At 43.6% G+C, this 14,171-nt stretch overlaps 1 protein-coding gene across 3 annotated transcripts in view; it reads left to right on the top strand.

Moving 5' to 3' along the window:
* Positions 1–1,279: 1,279 nt before the first annotated feature.
* The window catches only part of shtn3 (shootin 3), a 126,858-nt gene continuing 113,966 nt past the window's right edge, over positions 1,280–14,171 (top strand). For 2 of the 3 annotated variants that reach the window (XM_059650789.1, XM_059650787.1), the window contains exon 1: positions 1,280–1,451. In XM_059650789.1, the coding sequence (XP_059506772.1) occupies positions 1,368–1,451 (84 nt within the window). In that variant the 5' untranslated portion in view covers positions 1,280–1,367. The remainder of the gene's footprint in view (positions 1,452–14,171) is intronic. The other variant, XM_059650790.1, reaches the window with a different exon arrangement.

The following is a 14,171-nucleotide window of genomic DNA, read 5'->3' as shown; positions in this document are numbered from 1 at the left end:
ACTCACAGCTGTACGAACAGAAAAGTAACTTTAGCGAGCACATTTGCTCACATTTACTGAATGAACAGCAATTCTCGATGGCAAAGCAATAAATACTGTGGTGAGAACCATTGCAGTTACTTCTTTACATTGTGTTATGAATGATGGAAGGTGTGGTATTAATTGTCACTTCCATTGGCGAGTGTGTGTGTGTGTGTGTGTTTGAGGAATGCAGAATACAAAAGGAAATCACCTTGTGACCTGGTTTTACACCTTTCCTCAAATAAAAACAAAATGCCGCAGATGCTGGAGTCTGAAACAAAGTACAAAGTTTTGGAGGAACTCAGCAGGTCTGCGTAGAGAAAGCAGGCTGAACATTTCAGGTCCAGTGACTCGTATTCGGAACTGACGTTGGGACGGTGGTTGTGGGCGGGGTGGGGGTTTTGGGGGCGGGGGTGGGGTGGAAGGTTGCTGTCAACATCATTAAAAAAATCATTTTCCAGCCCCTTTCCATTCTGGAAAAGTGATTGGACTCTCCAGCACTTCCAGTTCATTTTGCATCTCCTTGTTGCTTCACCATTGTTGAATGATATTTAGGGTGACCATTGTTATTAGGTTCGGTATTTGGAGGTCTCCTTACCCCAGAATTCTCAATGGAAAATGCATTGAAAAACTTGGTACATTTATCAATAAAGCTCAATTTTTCAGAATCTGTTTCCATCTCAAATACACACATGTATCAGTGATTTTCTGAGCCCAGGACTCATTATTCTGTTTCTTTCAAAATCCACTTGCTTTTCTTTGCTGTAGCTCGTCAGTTAAAAGGACTCTTCGGTGAGCCTTGAAATGATATGATAAAGTCAGCTTTAGATACATATGTGAAATTGTTGCAGAATTACAAAAGAAGTAGAAGTTCATGTGTAACAGGAGTGTGGATCTGGAGCTATGCAAGAAAACGTCTCCGCAAAGTGTTAAATACCTGAAAATGATTGAACATGTCAGCGACCCCTTGGGTGGGGGCAACTATCCTATGAGGAGGCATCGGGGTACCTAGAGCAGCTGTTGGGCGGATTGTATAAATGTATGGGTTTTACATTGCAGGGAGAGACTGATTAATGCTGTTGAATGGTGCTCATTACTGGAACCGGGCCAGAGAGCTGCTGCTCAGAATATGTCGGCGTGCAATCTACAAGGAATCCCAAGGGATACAGTGGAAAGGGGCGGGGTGCGGTGGGTTTGACTGGGAGGGAGCCAGTCTTTCTGATAGTCCCAGCTATTATCAAATAGCAGAGTGGGAGAAAGTGCTGATGCACTACACATGCTCAGTCTGCTCTCTGCTGTCTCATGCAGCTGCTGGCTGCAGTCTGTTCTGATCGCGTCTCGCTATCATGCTACCTTGCCCCTCCACCCCAGATATCAGTGAGGAACAGGAGGAGGGAGAACAGAATGAAACTGGGAAAATGAAAGTGGAGGTAGGTTGAAATGAAATGTTGCAGCCTGGCTCCAACAATGGGATTATATATTGCTTGATATCTTGAAGACATCAGCCTACAATTATACAAAAATATTCTTCCAGTGTAATAATTACTGCATGCAGTAATATTTCAGTAAAATGATAGCATCTGGTTACTGACAGGTTAAATATAGAATGTGTTAATGTTTATTGTTCGACCTGGTCTTTATATTACACCTTGACAATGAGAGCCAGCTTATCTTATACCCTTTCAGATAATGTTGCATGAATGGCTATAATTGTAAGCTTTTGTAAGCAGAATGCATGTTGAAAATCACAAATTATTTGACACATGTTAATATTTTGAAGCGTTGAAGTGTTCTTGCAGCTCAGTAATAGGGACAGATGAAGTTACCTCGGAAGGTTGATGAGGTGTGTAATCAGGGAGTTGGCTATCTGCCTGGTTTGTGGCTAGTCTCTCTCTCTCTCTCTCTCTCTGGCAAGTGTTGGACACAACACTTGCCCTAGGACAGACTGGCCGCTTTAAAGACCCTCACTGCGAACAGCCCAGGACATGTTACATACAGGTTCTGCACCATTTGAGGGTGGGGTAGCTTGGAAAGGATATGTGCAGAAGGACGAGTAGAGAAAGGGTGGGAGCGAAACAGATTTAATCTTCAGGAACAAAAAAAGACACTGGACCTATTATTAAATCCTGAATAGACGGAAATATTTTCATGAAATAATGCAAAATAAGTGATCCGAATAAAATAATTTATTTGGAAAAATATGTCAGGGGTTCCTTTATTGTTGTGCTCTGTGTTCTTGTAAAAGGAGGAGACTGATGGCATAACAAGCAGACACACAGCGAAATTCTGTTGAATGATTATCTGAAGAATATGTTTTTACCTGTGGAGGAAAAGGAAGGGAAATGCATTCTCTGTCCACACAAATTAAAAAGGGGCGTTGAGGCTTCACCTCACCCTCAACATCAATGCTCCAAATGCATTCTATAGATTATGTTTTATTCTGTCATTAAGAGGTATCCTTTTTCCAAGTTCATGGTCACAGCCTTACGGGTTACAGTACAAAGGGAGCTGCTTGGGTAACTGCAGGCTGGTGAAACAATGTAGTGGAACTGTCATCCACATGCTGCTGTTGATTTGCTGCAAATATTTGTTAATCAGGCTATGGGATGCTGTACTGAACAACAATTAATACTTTGCTCTTTTTTATGTTTCAAGTTCACATAAAGACACGAATGCACAACTTGGGATCTTGACTTATCATAACTAGTCCACACTCCTTACTTTTGAGTTTTCAAGTTACTATGTAGAATTTGCAGGACATTCACCCCAGAAGATCTTGACCTGTGTTTGCATAGAATTCATCCACCATGGAAGCAGGCCATTCACCCCATCAAGTCCAGAACAGCCCTCTCAAGATCATCTCACGCAGACCCAATCCCCTGCCCTGTAACCTTGCATTTCCCCATGGCTAACCCAGCTAGCCTGCACATCCTCCACACAGACAGTCACCTGAGGCAGGAATTGGATCTGGGTCCCTGGCACTGCAAGCAGCAAATCTGACCACTGAGCCACCGTGCCACTGCTACCTCACAGCGCAGGGGACCCAGGTTTGATTCCACCCTCGGGCGACCGTCTATGTGGAGTTTGCACATTCTCCCTGTGTCTGTGTGGGTTTCCTCCGGGTGAGCCAGTTTCCTCCCACAGTCCAAAGATGTGCAGGGTAGGGTGGATTGGCCGTGCTAAATCTCTCATAGCGACAAGGGATGAAGGGACTGGGGGCATTCTGGCAAAGTTTGCCGATGATAGGAAGATAGGTGGACAGGCAGGTAGTACTGAGGAGGTGGGGAAGCTGCAGAAAGATTTAGACAGCTTAGGAGAGTGGCCCAGGAAATGGCTGATGAAATTCAATGTGAGTAAATGTGAGGTTTTGCACTTTGGAAAAAAGAATACAGGCATGGACTATTTTCTAAACGGTGAGAAAATTTGCAAATCAGAAGTACAAAGGGATCTGGGAGTGTTAGTCCAGGATTCTCTAAAGGTTAACTTGCAGGTAGAGTCCGTAATTAAGAAAGCGAATGTAATGTTGTCGTTTATCTCAAGAGGGTTGGAATATAAAAGCAGCGATGTGCTTCTGAGGCTTTATAAGGCTCTAGTTAAGCCCCATTTAGAATACTGTGTCCAATTTTGGGCCCCACACCTCAGGAAGGACATACTAGCCCTGGAGCATGTCCAACAGAGATTCACACGAATGATCACTGGAATGGTAGGTTTAACGTATGATGAACGGCTAAGGATCCTGGGATTGTACTCATTAGAGTTTAGAAGGTTGAGGGGAGATCTAATAGAAACTTACAAGATAATGTATGGTTTAGAAGGGGTGGACGCTAGGAAGTTGTTTCCGTTAGGTGGGGAGACTAGGACCCGTGGGCAAATCTTTAAAATTAGAGGGGGTAAATTTAAAACTGAAATGAGACGACACTTCTTCAGCCAGAGTGTGGTGGGCTTGTGGAATTCATTGCTGCAGAGTGCAGTGGAGGCCAGGACATTAGATGCCTTCAAGGCAGAGATCGACAAATTCTTGATCTCAGAAGGAATCAAGGGCTACGGGGAGAGTGCAGGGAAGTGGTGTTGAAATGCCCATCAGCCATGATTTAAATGGCGGAGTGGACTTGATGGGCCAAATGGCCTTACTTCCACTCCTATGTCTTATGGTCTTATGGATGTGCAGGCAAGGTGGACATGCAGGGTTGCAGGGACAGGGTTGGGTCTGGATGGCATCTTCTTCAGAGAGTCAGTGTGGACCCAATGGGCTGAATGGCCTGCTTCCACACTGTAGGGATACTATAATTCTATGATAACCACTGCTGAGTGGCTACGTACCTCCTGAGCCTCTTTCCACCCTCAAAATCATCTAACCATCTCAGCACATCCTTCAATTCCTTTCTCGTTCATATACCTAGCTAATTTCCCCTTTCTACGCATCAATGGCTCTGTGTGGTACTGTGTTGCACATTACCTGGATATAGAATTTTTGCCTGAACACCCTGTTAGTTTTGATAGCGACTGTAGTATGAGCATGAATTATGGGCCCCCCGGTAACTAAAATAGTTTCTCTACATCCCTTGCTTAATCTTACAGCTCTTCTCTGAACAGCCCGTTCAGTTTTTGTTGATGGTTACAATCTCTCAGTTCTGGAACTTCCTTTATAACTATTTTATTTTGGGAACTTTTCCAGCGCATCTGTGTATATTCCGTAACATCAGTGTCACAACTGAGCGTAGCGTATCCATCAACCCTTGTGACGTTGCTGTTTTGAGTGAGATTTCCTGAAATTTCGTTCAAGTCGGAACATCTGTTGTGGAATTTAGTTGCTGTAGATTAGACCTAACTTCAGCCCTGCCTTACCTAGATCTGCTTTTGATCAGATTTAATTGATTAGCCATGAAGTTTGCTGGGCTCCTGGCTTCCAATATACAACTATTAACTTGGATAGGTTTAGATAGAAATTTGATAGATGAGCAGCTTTCACAGGGTAGGATGTCCTAAGTCTGATCTTTCACAATAAGGTCTCAAGGTCCCTCTCTGCCAGCAGCAAATTGAGTCTGAGGGAGCCTTAACTGAGGTTACTAATGGATATAACCTTACAGCACCCAGAACAGGCAATTACAGAGAGGAACATCAATGCATGAATCCTAACTATGTTCGTCTGACATTCCTCTGCTATTTTAATGGCAGCATGAACCATGAAAGAATTAGTATCTCCGCTAAAATACTAACAAAGGAAAACAGTCATTTTAATGATCCTGTTAATGAGGCCAATGAAGGAATATCTCAACTGATGTAATTTATTCTCAGTTTCTTCCATAACAACTTAACTTGGAAGAGTGCATTGATAATCATGCCCCACCGTTCTACAAAACATATAAATGTATAAAATCCCAATCTGACCACCAAAATAATGAAGTTACCAGACTGACTGTTGTTCAGGACAAAAGTAATTTTGACCAGGTTTTGTCAGTATCAGACAATAGCTATTTGTTACAATGCGCTTCACTTTATCAAATGCAGAGAAATTATTTTCTTTCTAATCTTCTACTCTGCAACTTAACCCGGACCCCTTCTAAATACTCAAATACTTGCACACTTGATTACAATTAAGACAGAAAGAAGACAAACAATGTAAAACATATACTATGAAAGGAAAAAGAATACAGATAGGACAAACAAAATTCTGAAGGTTAAAAATACAGAATATAAAGTGGAATGTTATTTTCTCACAGTCAGTTTGATATTCATAAAGATGACATGCTATTGTCTATAGTGTGACCATTGTTCTTCAATGGTTGATCAGCTAGACCTAGGTCTTTTCTTCTATCAGAATTTGTTTGTTTAAGCCTTTTTAGTTTTCTGCTTTTTTCTCGCATGGATGGGGAGAGATAGAAAGTGAGTGCGTGAAATTCTTACTAACTTGCTGATTGTTTTTTTTATTGTTGTTTTCAATTTCTTCATCCACCAAGGACACACAAACACCATTTTAAAAAAAAGGGGTGTTTGCCTTTTTCCCCTCTGTGTCTCTTTCTAAGTCTGTATATCTTAAAAAGATAGATAGGTAGTGGATGTTTTCTTCTTCCTTTTCTGCCAGGGTTGCTCTATATAAGCAGTCAGAACCATATTTACTTGCATTTGTCATAGGTTTAAAGTGAGAGGGGAAAGATTTAAAAGGGACCTGAGGGGCAACTTTTTCACACAGAGGGTGGTGCGTGTATGGAATGAGCTGCCAGAGGAAGTGGTGGAGGCTGGTACAATTACAGCATTTAAAAGGCATCTAGATGGATATATGAATAGGAAGGGTTTAGACGGGCCAAATGCTGGCAAATGAGAGTGGATAAATTTAGGATACCTGGTCGGCATGGATGAGTTGGACCAAAGGATCTGTTTCTGTGCTCTACAACTCTATGCTTCTAAGAAAGAGAGAGAAAATTGCATGTGTTCTGCCCACAGGTTATGGAAGTTTCTCTTTGATGTCCCTGACACTTATAACTTTTTAATACTCTGTGGCTCAACCAATCAGAGGACAGTTGTCTATTAAGATTTCCATAACTTAAGACTCTCCTGATATTTCAATGTTAGCAGATCAATTTCAATTTTTAGCTCTAGAGAAGAAATTCTGGTCTCTTCCATTTATTATTCAATGCCATCTTTCAACAAAGGTAACTTCCCGATGCCAACTTTTCACAAATGCATTCAACTGAGATGAGGTGTAGTTTAATCTAGATTGCGTACTTAACAACATCCCAGTCAGAAAGTAGAGAAAGGATCTTTCTAAAGGCTTTATGACAGATATCCGTGGGCTCCTGGTACATTACAGGCATTTGTTTTGGGAAATTTCCAATTCCTAGGCACAGTTTTTAAACTGAATCGTCAAACATTATAAACTGGGCAGGCACAAGTTTTCCTGTATCTACTCTCACCGTTCACCAGGAGCACAAAAATGGAAAATCACCCCTACAAAGATTATCAGTCAATAAAATGGACAGAATTGATCATGGTCCTTTCAAAAGGTCAAAGTCCAAGTTTTCTTCCTTTTGTGCAATTGAGGGTAAGTGATGGCCTGGTGGTTTTATCTCTCAACTATTACTCCAGAGGCTGAAGTAACATTTTGGGGACCTGAGTTTGAATCCCGCCCTGTCAAGTGGTGGAATTAGAATTTAATAAAAATCTGGAATTGAGACACTAATGAAGGCCATGAAATTGTTGATTGTCAGGTTCAATAATGTCTTTTAGGGAAGGAAACTGCTATCCTTACCTGGTCTGGCCTATGTGTGATTCCAGACCCACAGCAATGTGCTGGACCCTTAACTGCCCTGTGGGCAACTAGGAACAGGCATTAACACTGGCCCAGCCTGCAACACCAATGTTGTCTGTATGAAAAAGAAATGTTAACTCTTTTGCTGTTGGTAACTTTTAGCGCAGCTTCATGTGCAACTTTAGACAGATATGATGGACCCAACCATAATGACAGAATAAAGGTATAAATGAGTGAAAGTTTAAGGAGACCATCAGAACACAGGGACAAGAATTCCCAAACTTTTTAGAAAAATCCCAAAAGGTAGTTCACCACATCATAAAGCATATGGTAGAGGATAAAGAAGTGATGGATATAAAGGAAGAGAATCTAATTCAGGGTATAGGTATGAGCTTCAAGACAGCTGTTAGAATAGTCCTATAGTAAAAGCACTTGTTCAAATAGAGGTTTTCAGGTTCTGTTTGAGATAAATGCTTCCAGGAGTGTTCACTGTCTTTGCATCAAAAACCTGGAACCCCCTCCCTAACTTACAGCAATACAAGCGAGTTTTGAGAAGATTTGTAGCTCAGGTTGAGGTTCTGGATGTGAGTTTGCTCGCTGAGCTGGAAGGTTAGTTTTCAGACGTTTCGTCACCATTCTAGGTAACATCATCAGGAGAACAGGAAATGACATCACCAACGCAGGAAATGACATCACCAACCCAAGGAAACCTAAACAGATAAATAGAAAGCGGGACATAGCACCAGCGCTTTGTCGGAGGCTCACTGATGATGTTACCTAGAATGGTGACGAAACGTCTGAGAACTAACCTTCCAGCTCAGCGAGCAAACTCACATCCATTACAGCAATACAAGAATGTGGTTTACCACAGCCACCTTAGGGGCACTTAGAGCTGGGCCATAAATGCTGGCCTTTCCAGGGATGCTCAAACACCATGAAGAAATAAAATCAAATCTCTTTTATACAGTTGCCCGTATTGCTCAACCTGGCCAGCAACAACTACAGGAACGGTGGCCTCGGCGTCCCAAAACTCGAAGTGCAAATACCATCCGCGATAATCCGCAAACGCGAAGCACTAGACATGTCAAGCGATGTAGTCATTCGGGCCTCCTTTCAATATAAAGGAGAGAGCAACACAGAGACAGTTGCGGGACTGCGTGAACTCAAAGTCCTAAAGGAAATTGAAAATTTCCAACCCAACACCCGCGGCAACGGTGAGGGGGAGATAGACCTGATGGCTGACATCCAAGACATGATGCCGGTAGCACAAAAGGCAAACGCGGGGCGACCGAAACCACCCAATAGGTATGCAGGCTGGAGGGAGTGGGAATTCGAGAAGTGGCAAAAGCTGGAATGTCAGGGAACTGGCATCCAGTACTTTAGAGATGACAAGATCTCTAACTCTTGGATTAAGGCTGGAGTACAACAAAAATCCTCTAGATTCATTAACAGCGTGCTTTAGCAAGCACTTCTGTATTGACTTTATGGCACTAACTCAGTTCCAACTCTCTCTTGTATCTTTAACCACTGCCATTTAGCAACTTTCTCTCTGTCTAAAGCATCTCCAGTGGTTGGTCACAAAATATTGCATCTTTGAAGACAGATTCCATTGCCTGAGCAATAACTGAGAGGTGGCATGGTGGCTCAGTGGTGAACTACTGCTGCCTCAGAGGACCAGTGGTCTGGGTTCGTTCCACCCTTGGGTGACTGTCTGTGTGGAGTTTGCATATTCTCCCTGTGCCTGGGTGCTTTGAGTTCCTCCAACAGTCCAAAGTTTTGCAGGCTATGGTGGATTGGTTGCGCTGTAGTGCCCAGAGATGTGCACGCTGGATGGATTAGCTATGGGAGATGCAAGGTTATAGGGTGGGGATGTGGGTCTGGGTGGGATGCTGTTCAGAGGGCTAGTGTAGACTCAATGGGCCAAATAGCTTGCATCCACACTGTAGAGATTCTAATTTTCACTAAATAGACATCATCTCAGGATACTCTCTTTGAAAGCATTCTGTCAGATCTTCACAAGAGATCCACACAGCAGAAGCCTCAAAATGAGCTTCATTTCATTTGATTCAAGTTTAATTGGCATGATCTTTCAAACAAGTTTCTGAGATTTTTTAATATGCTCTGCTATAGAAATTTATTTCTGAACATAGTTCTATTTCTATAAACTAAAACATCTGCTCCTCCCACCTCACTAACCGATCCCCACCACTGCCTTCCTACACTCACCTATCACCATCCCACCTAGCTTCCCCAGCTCCACCCCTCCTCTGTCTATTTATTTCCAAGCTCTCTGCCCCCTCCCCATTTCTGAAGAAGGGTCCCGACCTGAAACATCAACTTCCCTGCTCCTCTGATGCTGTCTGGCCTGCTGCGTACCTCCAGCTCCACACTGCGTTATCTCTGACTCCAGCATCGGCAGTTCTTGCTATCTCACATTATCTATAATGACTCTCACTCCTGGAAGACCCTGAAGAGTTTTAAGCATTTGCCTTTGCCAATTTTTTAAAATCCAAACCTTTCAGAGTATTGAAGGTCGTCAATGGACATGTTAATTTATTCTTCATTTTACTGAACCACGTTCGATATTCAGTAAAGAAAAACATGGCAGTACATTTAGCAGTTGGCGGTGGGCAGTGAAACTTCCCCATTTGAAATCCTTAGGATGAGCCTAGCTTGTTCAGCTTCACAATGATCCTGTCCTTGGGGTATGCTGGCTACAGGGGCCTCGTGGTTGTGGTTTGTTGATGACAGTTCCCAGCCCCGTAATCCTGCCAACATTAAGACCATCTTGTGGACACCACGCCTGTGTCAATTCATCTTGTGCTAAAAGCCTCACTTAGCCTTTGTTACCTCTTGTCTCAGCAGTTCTAACCCATTCTCAGCTACTTACCCACCATGTGGCCTGTGAAAATTTGGGGTCATCCAAAACAGTACAGCCTATGTCTTCACTAAGTGCTTACCCACCTCCCCAATCAGACCACCCAGCGTTTAATATTCCCATTCTTATTTCTAAATCCTTCCACAGTTTTAAGAATATAGAACATAGAACAGTACAACACAGTGCGGGCCGTTCGGTCCACAATGTTGTGTCGAACTTTTACCCTAAACCTAAGGTCTGTCTAACCTCCAGCCCTACCTTATACTGTCATTCATATGTCTATCTAATAGCCACTTAAATGCCCCTAATGAGGCCGACTCCACTACCCTCCCCGGCAATGCATTCCATGCCCCGACCACTCTCTGAGTAAAGAACCTACCTCTGACGTCTCCCCTATATCTACCTCCACTCACTTTATAATAGCTACCTCCACCCTAGGAAAACGTCTCTGGCTGTCCATTCCATCTATACCTCTGATCATTTTGTACACCTCTATCACCCTTTGTCTGTCTAAAGAGAAAAGTCCTAGCTCTCTCAACCTTTCCGATTAAGACCTTCTCTCCATTCCAGGCAACATCCTGGTAAATCTCCTCTATACCTTTTCCAAAGCTTCCACACCTTTCTTGTAATGAGGTGACCAGAAATGGATGCAATACTCCAGATGTGGCCGAACCATATATAGCTGGAACAGAGCTTCATGGCTCTTGAACTCAATCCCTCTATTAATGAAAGCTAACACACCATACACCTTCTTAACAATTCTATCCACCTGGGTGGTAGCTTTCAGGGAACTGTGGACACGAACCCCAAGATCCCTCTGCTCCTCCACACTGCCAAGAATCTTTCCATTACTCTGTATTCTGCTTTCAAGTTTGTCCTTCCAAAATGAATCACCTCACACTTTTCAGGGTTAAACTCCATCTGCCACTTCTCAGCCCAGCTCTGCATCCCATCAATGTCCCTTTGTAACCTAGAACAGCCCTCCGCACTATCGACAGCTCAACCCAACTTTGTATCGTCCGCGAACTGACTAATTCACCCTTCCACCTCTACATCGAAGAACATAGAACTTGATCCTCCACCTCTCTGTAATCTCCTCCAACTCCACAACCTTCTGAAATCATTGCGTTTCTCGAATTCTGACTTGCCTGTTTATAACTGCTTCACCATAAATGGCTGCACCTTCAGGCCCTTGCTCTGGAATTCCCTTCCTCAACAACACCAGCTTTCTAACTCTCCTCCTCTTTTAAGACACAGCGCTAGAATGTATCTCCTTGACTATGATTTTGATTATCTCACCTAAACTCTACATAGATGTTACAGTTTCTGGCCGGGGTGGGGGTGCAGGGAGAGGAGTTGGTAGTGTTGTAGGCAGTAAAAGCGAAGCACAGTAGCTGCTGGAGAATTCGAAACAAGCACTGAGAATGCTGAAGAAATTCAGCTGTTCTGACGGTATCTGTGGATGGAGATTATGAGGGATTTTGTCAGAGTAGACCAGAGGGAAATTGTTCCCACTGGCTAAGATGGTGAGCAATCAGAGGAGAAAGATTTTAAATAATTGACAAAGGCTACAATGAAACTCTTTGCGTGGAAACTGAATGGTCACATCATGTTGCGTCCAATGCCGTCTAACTAGTTACAATAGCAGTGGTTGAAAGATGAAGGATATATATTTAGAAAGGAAAGGAAAATGGTGTGGCCTTGGAGAAAGAAGGGAGTGGAATAAAGTTAATGCTCTTTTGTCTAGTTGGTGCAGACCTGTTGTGTCCCCTGTTCAAAAATTCTCTCCGACCGAAGGTTGCAGGAACAGCAACTCGTATTCCGCTTGGGAGCCCTGTAGCCCAATGGTATCAATGTGGGCTTCACAAGCTTCAAAATCTTCCCTCCCCCCACTGCATTCCAAAACCAGCCCTGCTCATCCCTGCCAGCCTAACCTGTCTTTCCTCCCACCTCAAACCCCACCCCCATCTCCTACCTACCAACCTCATCCCGCCCCCTTGATCTGCTCATCCTCCCTGGACTGACCTATCCCTTCCCTAACTCCCCACCTACATTCACCTTTACTGGCTCCATCCCTGTCTCTTTGGTCTGCCTCAGAGACAGCAGGAACTGCAGATGCTGGAGAATCTGAGAATACAAGGTGTAGAGCTTCTTCAGAAGAAGGGTCTCGGCCCGAAACATCAGCTTTCCTGCTCCTCTGATGCTGCTTGGCCTGCTGCGTTCATCCAGCTCTACACCTTGTTATCTTTGACCTGTCTGTCTCCTCTCCCCCTATCTGCTCCTTTATCCATCTTCCATCCGCCTCTCCCCTTTCTCTATTTATTTCAGAACCCCCTTCCCCTCCCCCATTTCTGAAGAAAGGACTAGACCCGAAGCGTCAGCTTTCCTGCTCCTCTGGCCTGCTGTGCTCGTCCAGCTCTACACCTTCTTATCTCTCCGACTTGCTGTCTGCATTGACTCGCAGGAGGCCAACGTCAGTCGCAGCTAATTCAAAAGGAGCTACCTGTCTCTTTCCCTATTCAGTCTACATCAATGTGCTGACAATTTTCTTGTAAGTGCTTTGTCAAGTAACCCATTGTTAATATTATTGCTTATGACAGTTAGTGAGCTCAGTGATTTTAGCTGCAAGGTAAAGCCCATGTTTGGATCTAACTTCAGTTTACAATGAAAGAGGCAAAATAAATTTAATTTAATTCTTCTTCTTTGGAGACAGAGTTGTTTGGATTTCCCATAGCTTCGAGAAGTTTGCAAGTAACTGTACAAACGGCCTACATTCTAGTTGTTCGACAGCATCAGAAACAACGTTTAAAACAACTTTTCATATTCACCACCACTTGAATTACCAGATATTCTTATGATTTTATAAGCTAGTCCATAAGCGCAGCTAATAATGAATAAATTATGTTGGACCTTATGACATTGAGACATCTTAATGTACAGTAATGAATCTGGTTCAGTAATATCACGTGAGCGGCAGCGATCACTGTTTGGTTCAGTAAGTTTCAGGAAGGAGAGATCCCGTCCAGAATGAGAGGCAGCCAGGTTTGGTACGTATTCCAGGGACTTTGGAAGCAACATCAGTACAGAGCTTGCTTTTTATTTTGTAAGCTGTTTTTTAAACAAGAAAAATTGAAGCCCCGAATCAGGGGCCTAGCACAAAGGAGTGGTATCATGGGTAAATCATAAGTTCATTGGCTGGGGAAAATGACCAATTTAACGATCTATTATAGGTTACTTCCAGATGGAAAGTAAATAAGGGAAATGTTTGACAGCTACAAATAAAAGACCAGTACGATTTTCTATTTTAAAAATTCAAATTAAGACCTAAGTAATTAAAGAGAGATGTCAAACCAGGCCGTGTGCTGTACCTGCATGATATGGGAGCTGGTGGCACCCGTTATGGTTCAGAGTGACTGCATCTGTAACAAGCGTCGGTCGCTTCAGAAACTCTGGCTCAGAGCTGAGGAGCTGGAGTCTGAGATTCGAACACTGCAACACATCAGGGAAGGGGGACAGTAACCTGGGATAACAAGGCGTAGAGCTGGATGAACACAGCAGGCCAAGCAGTGTCAGAGGAGCAGGAAAGCTGACATTCTGGGCCTAGGCCCTTCTTCAGAAATGGATGCTGTGTTTCAAGACACAGTGGCATCCCTCAGATTAACCACCTCTAATTGGTCAGTGTTCAGGGACAGGAGGGTGTGACTGCATGTGAGGTAGGTAGAGAGATCCAGGAGGTGGTGTTAAAGGGAGCGCCGGCCCTCGAGCTTGTCTAACAGGTTTGAGATTCTTGCTCCCTGTGTGGATGATAATGGCAACTGTGAGGAAGACCAGCAAATTGACTATAGCACCGTGGGTACAGGGAGCTATTCAAATGGGAAGAGGGGAAGAAAAATGTAGTTGTAATCAGGGATAGCGTAGTTGGAGGAATAGACACTGTTCTCTGAGGCCAGGATGGAGACTCCCAAAGGCCGTGTGACCTGCCTGGTGCCTGGATTCAGGATCTCTCACCTGGGCTGCGGAGAATCT

This window comes from Stegostoma tigrinum, chromosome 13, assembly GCF_030684315.1.
Source record: "Stegostoma tigrinum isolate sSteTig4 chromosome 13, sSteTig4.hap1, whole genome shotgun sequence".
Classification (NCBI taxonomy): Eukaryota; Metazoa; Chordata; class Chondrichthyes; order Orectolobiformes; family Stegostomatidae; genus Stegostoma; species Stegostoma tigrinum.
Note: the sequence above shows the minus strand (reverse complement) of the source record. Positions and strands in the feature narration are given on the sequence as shown.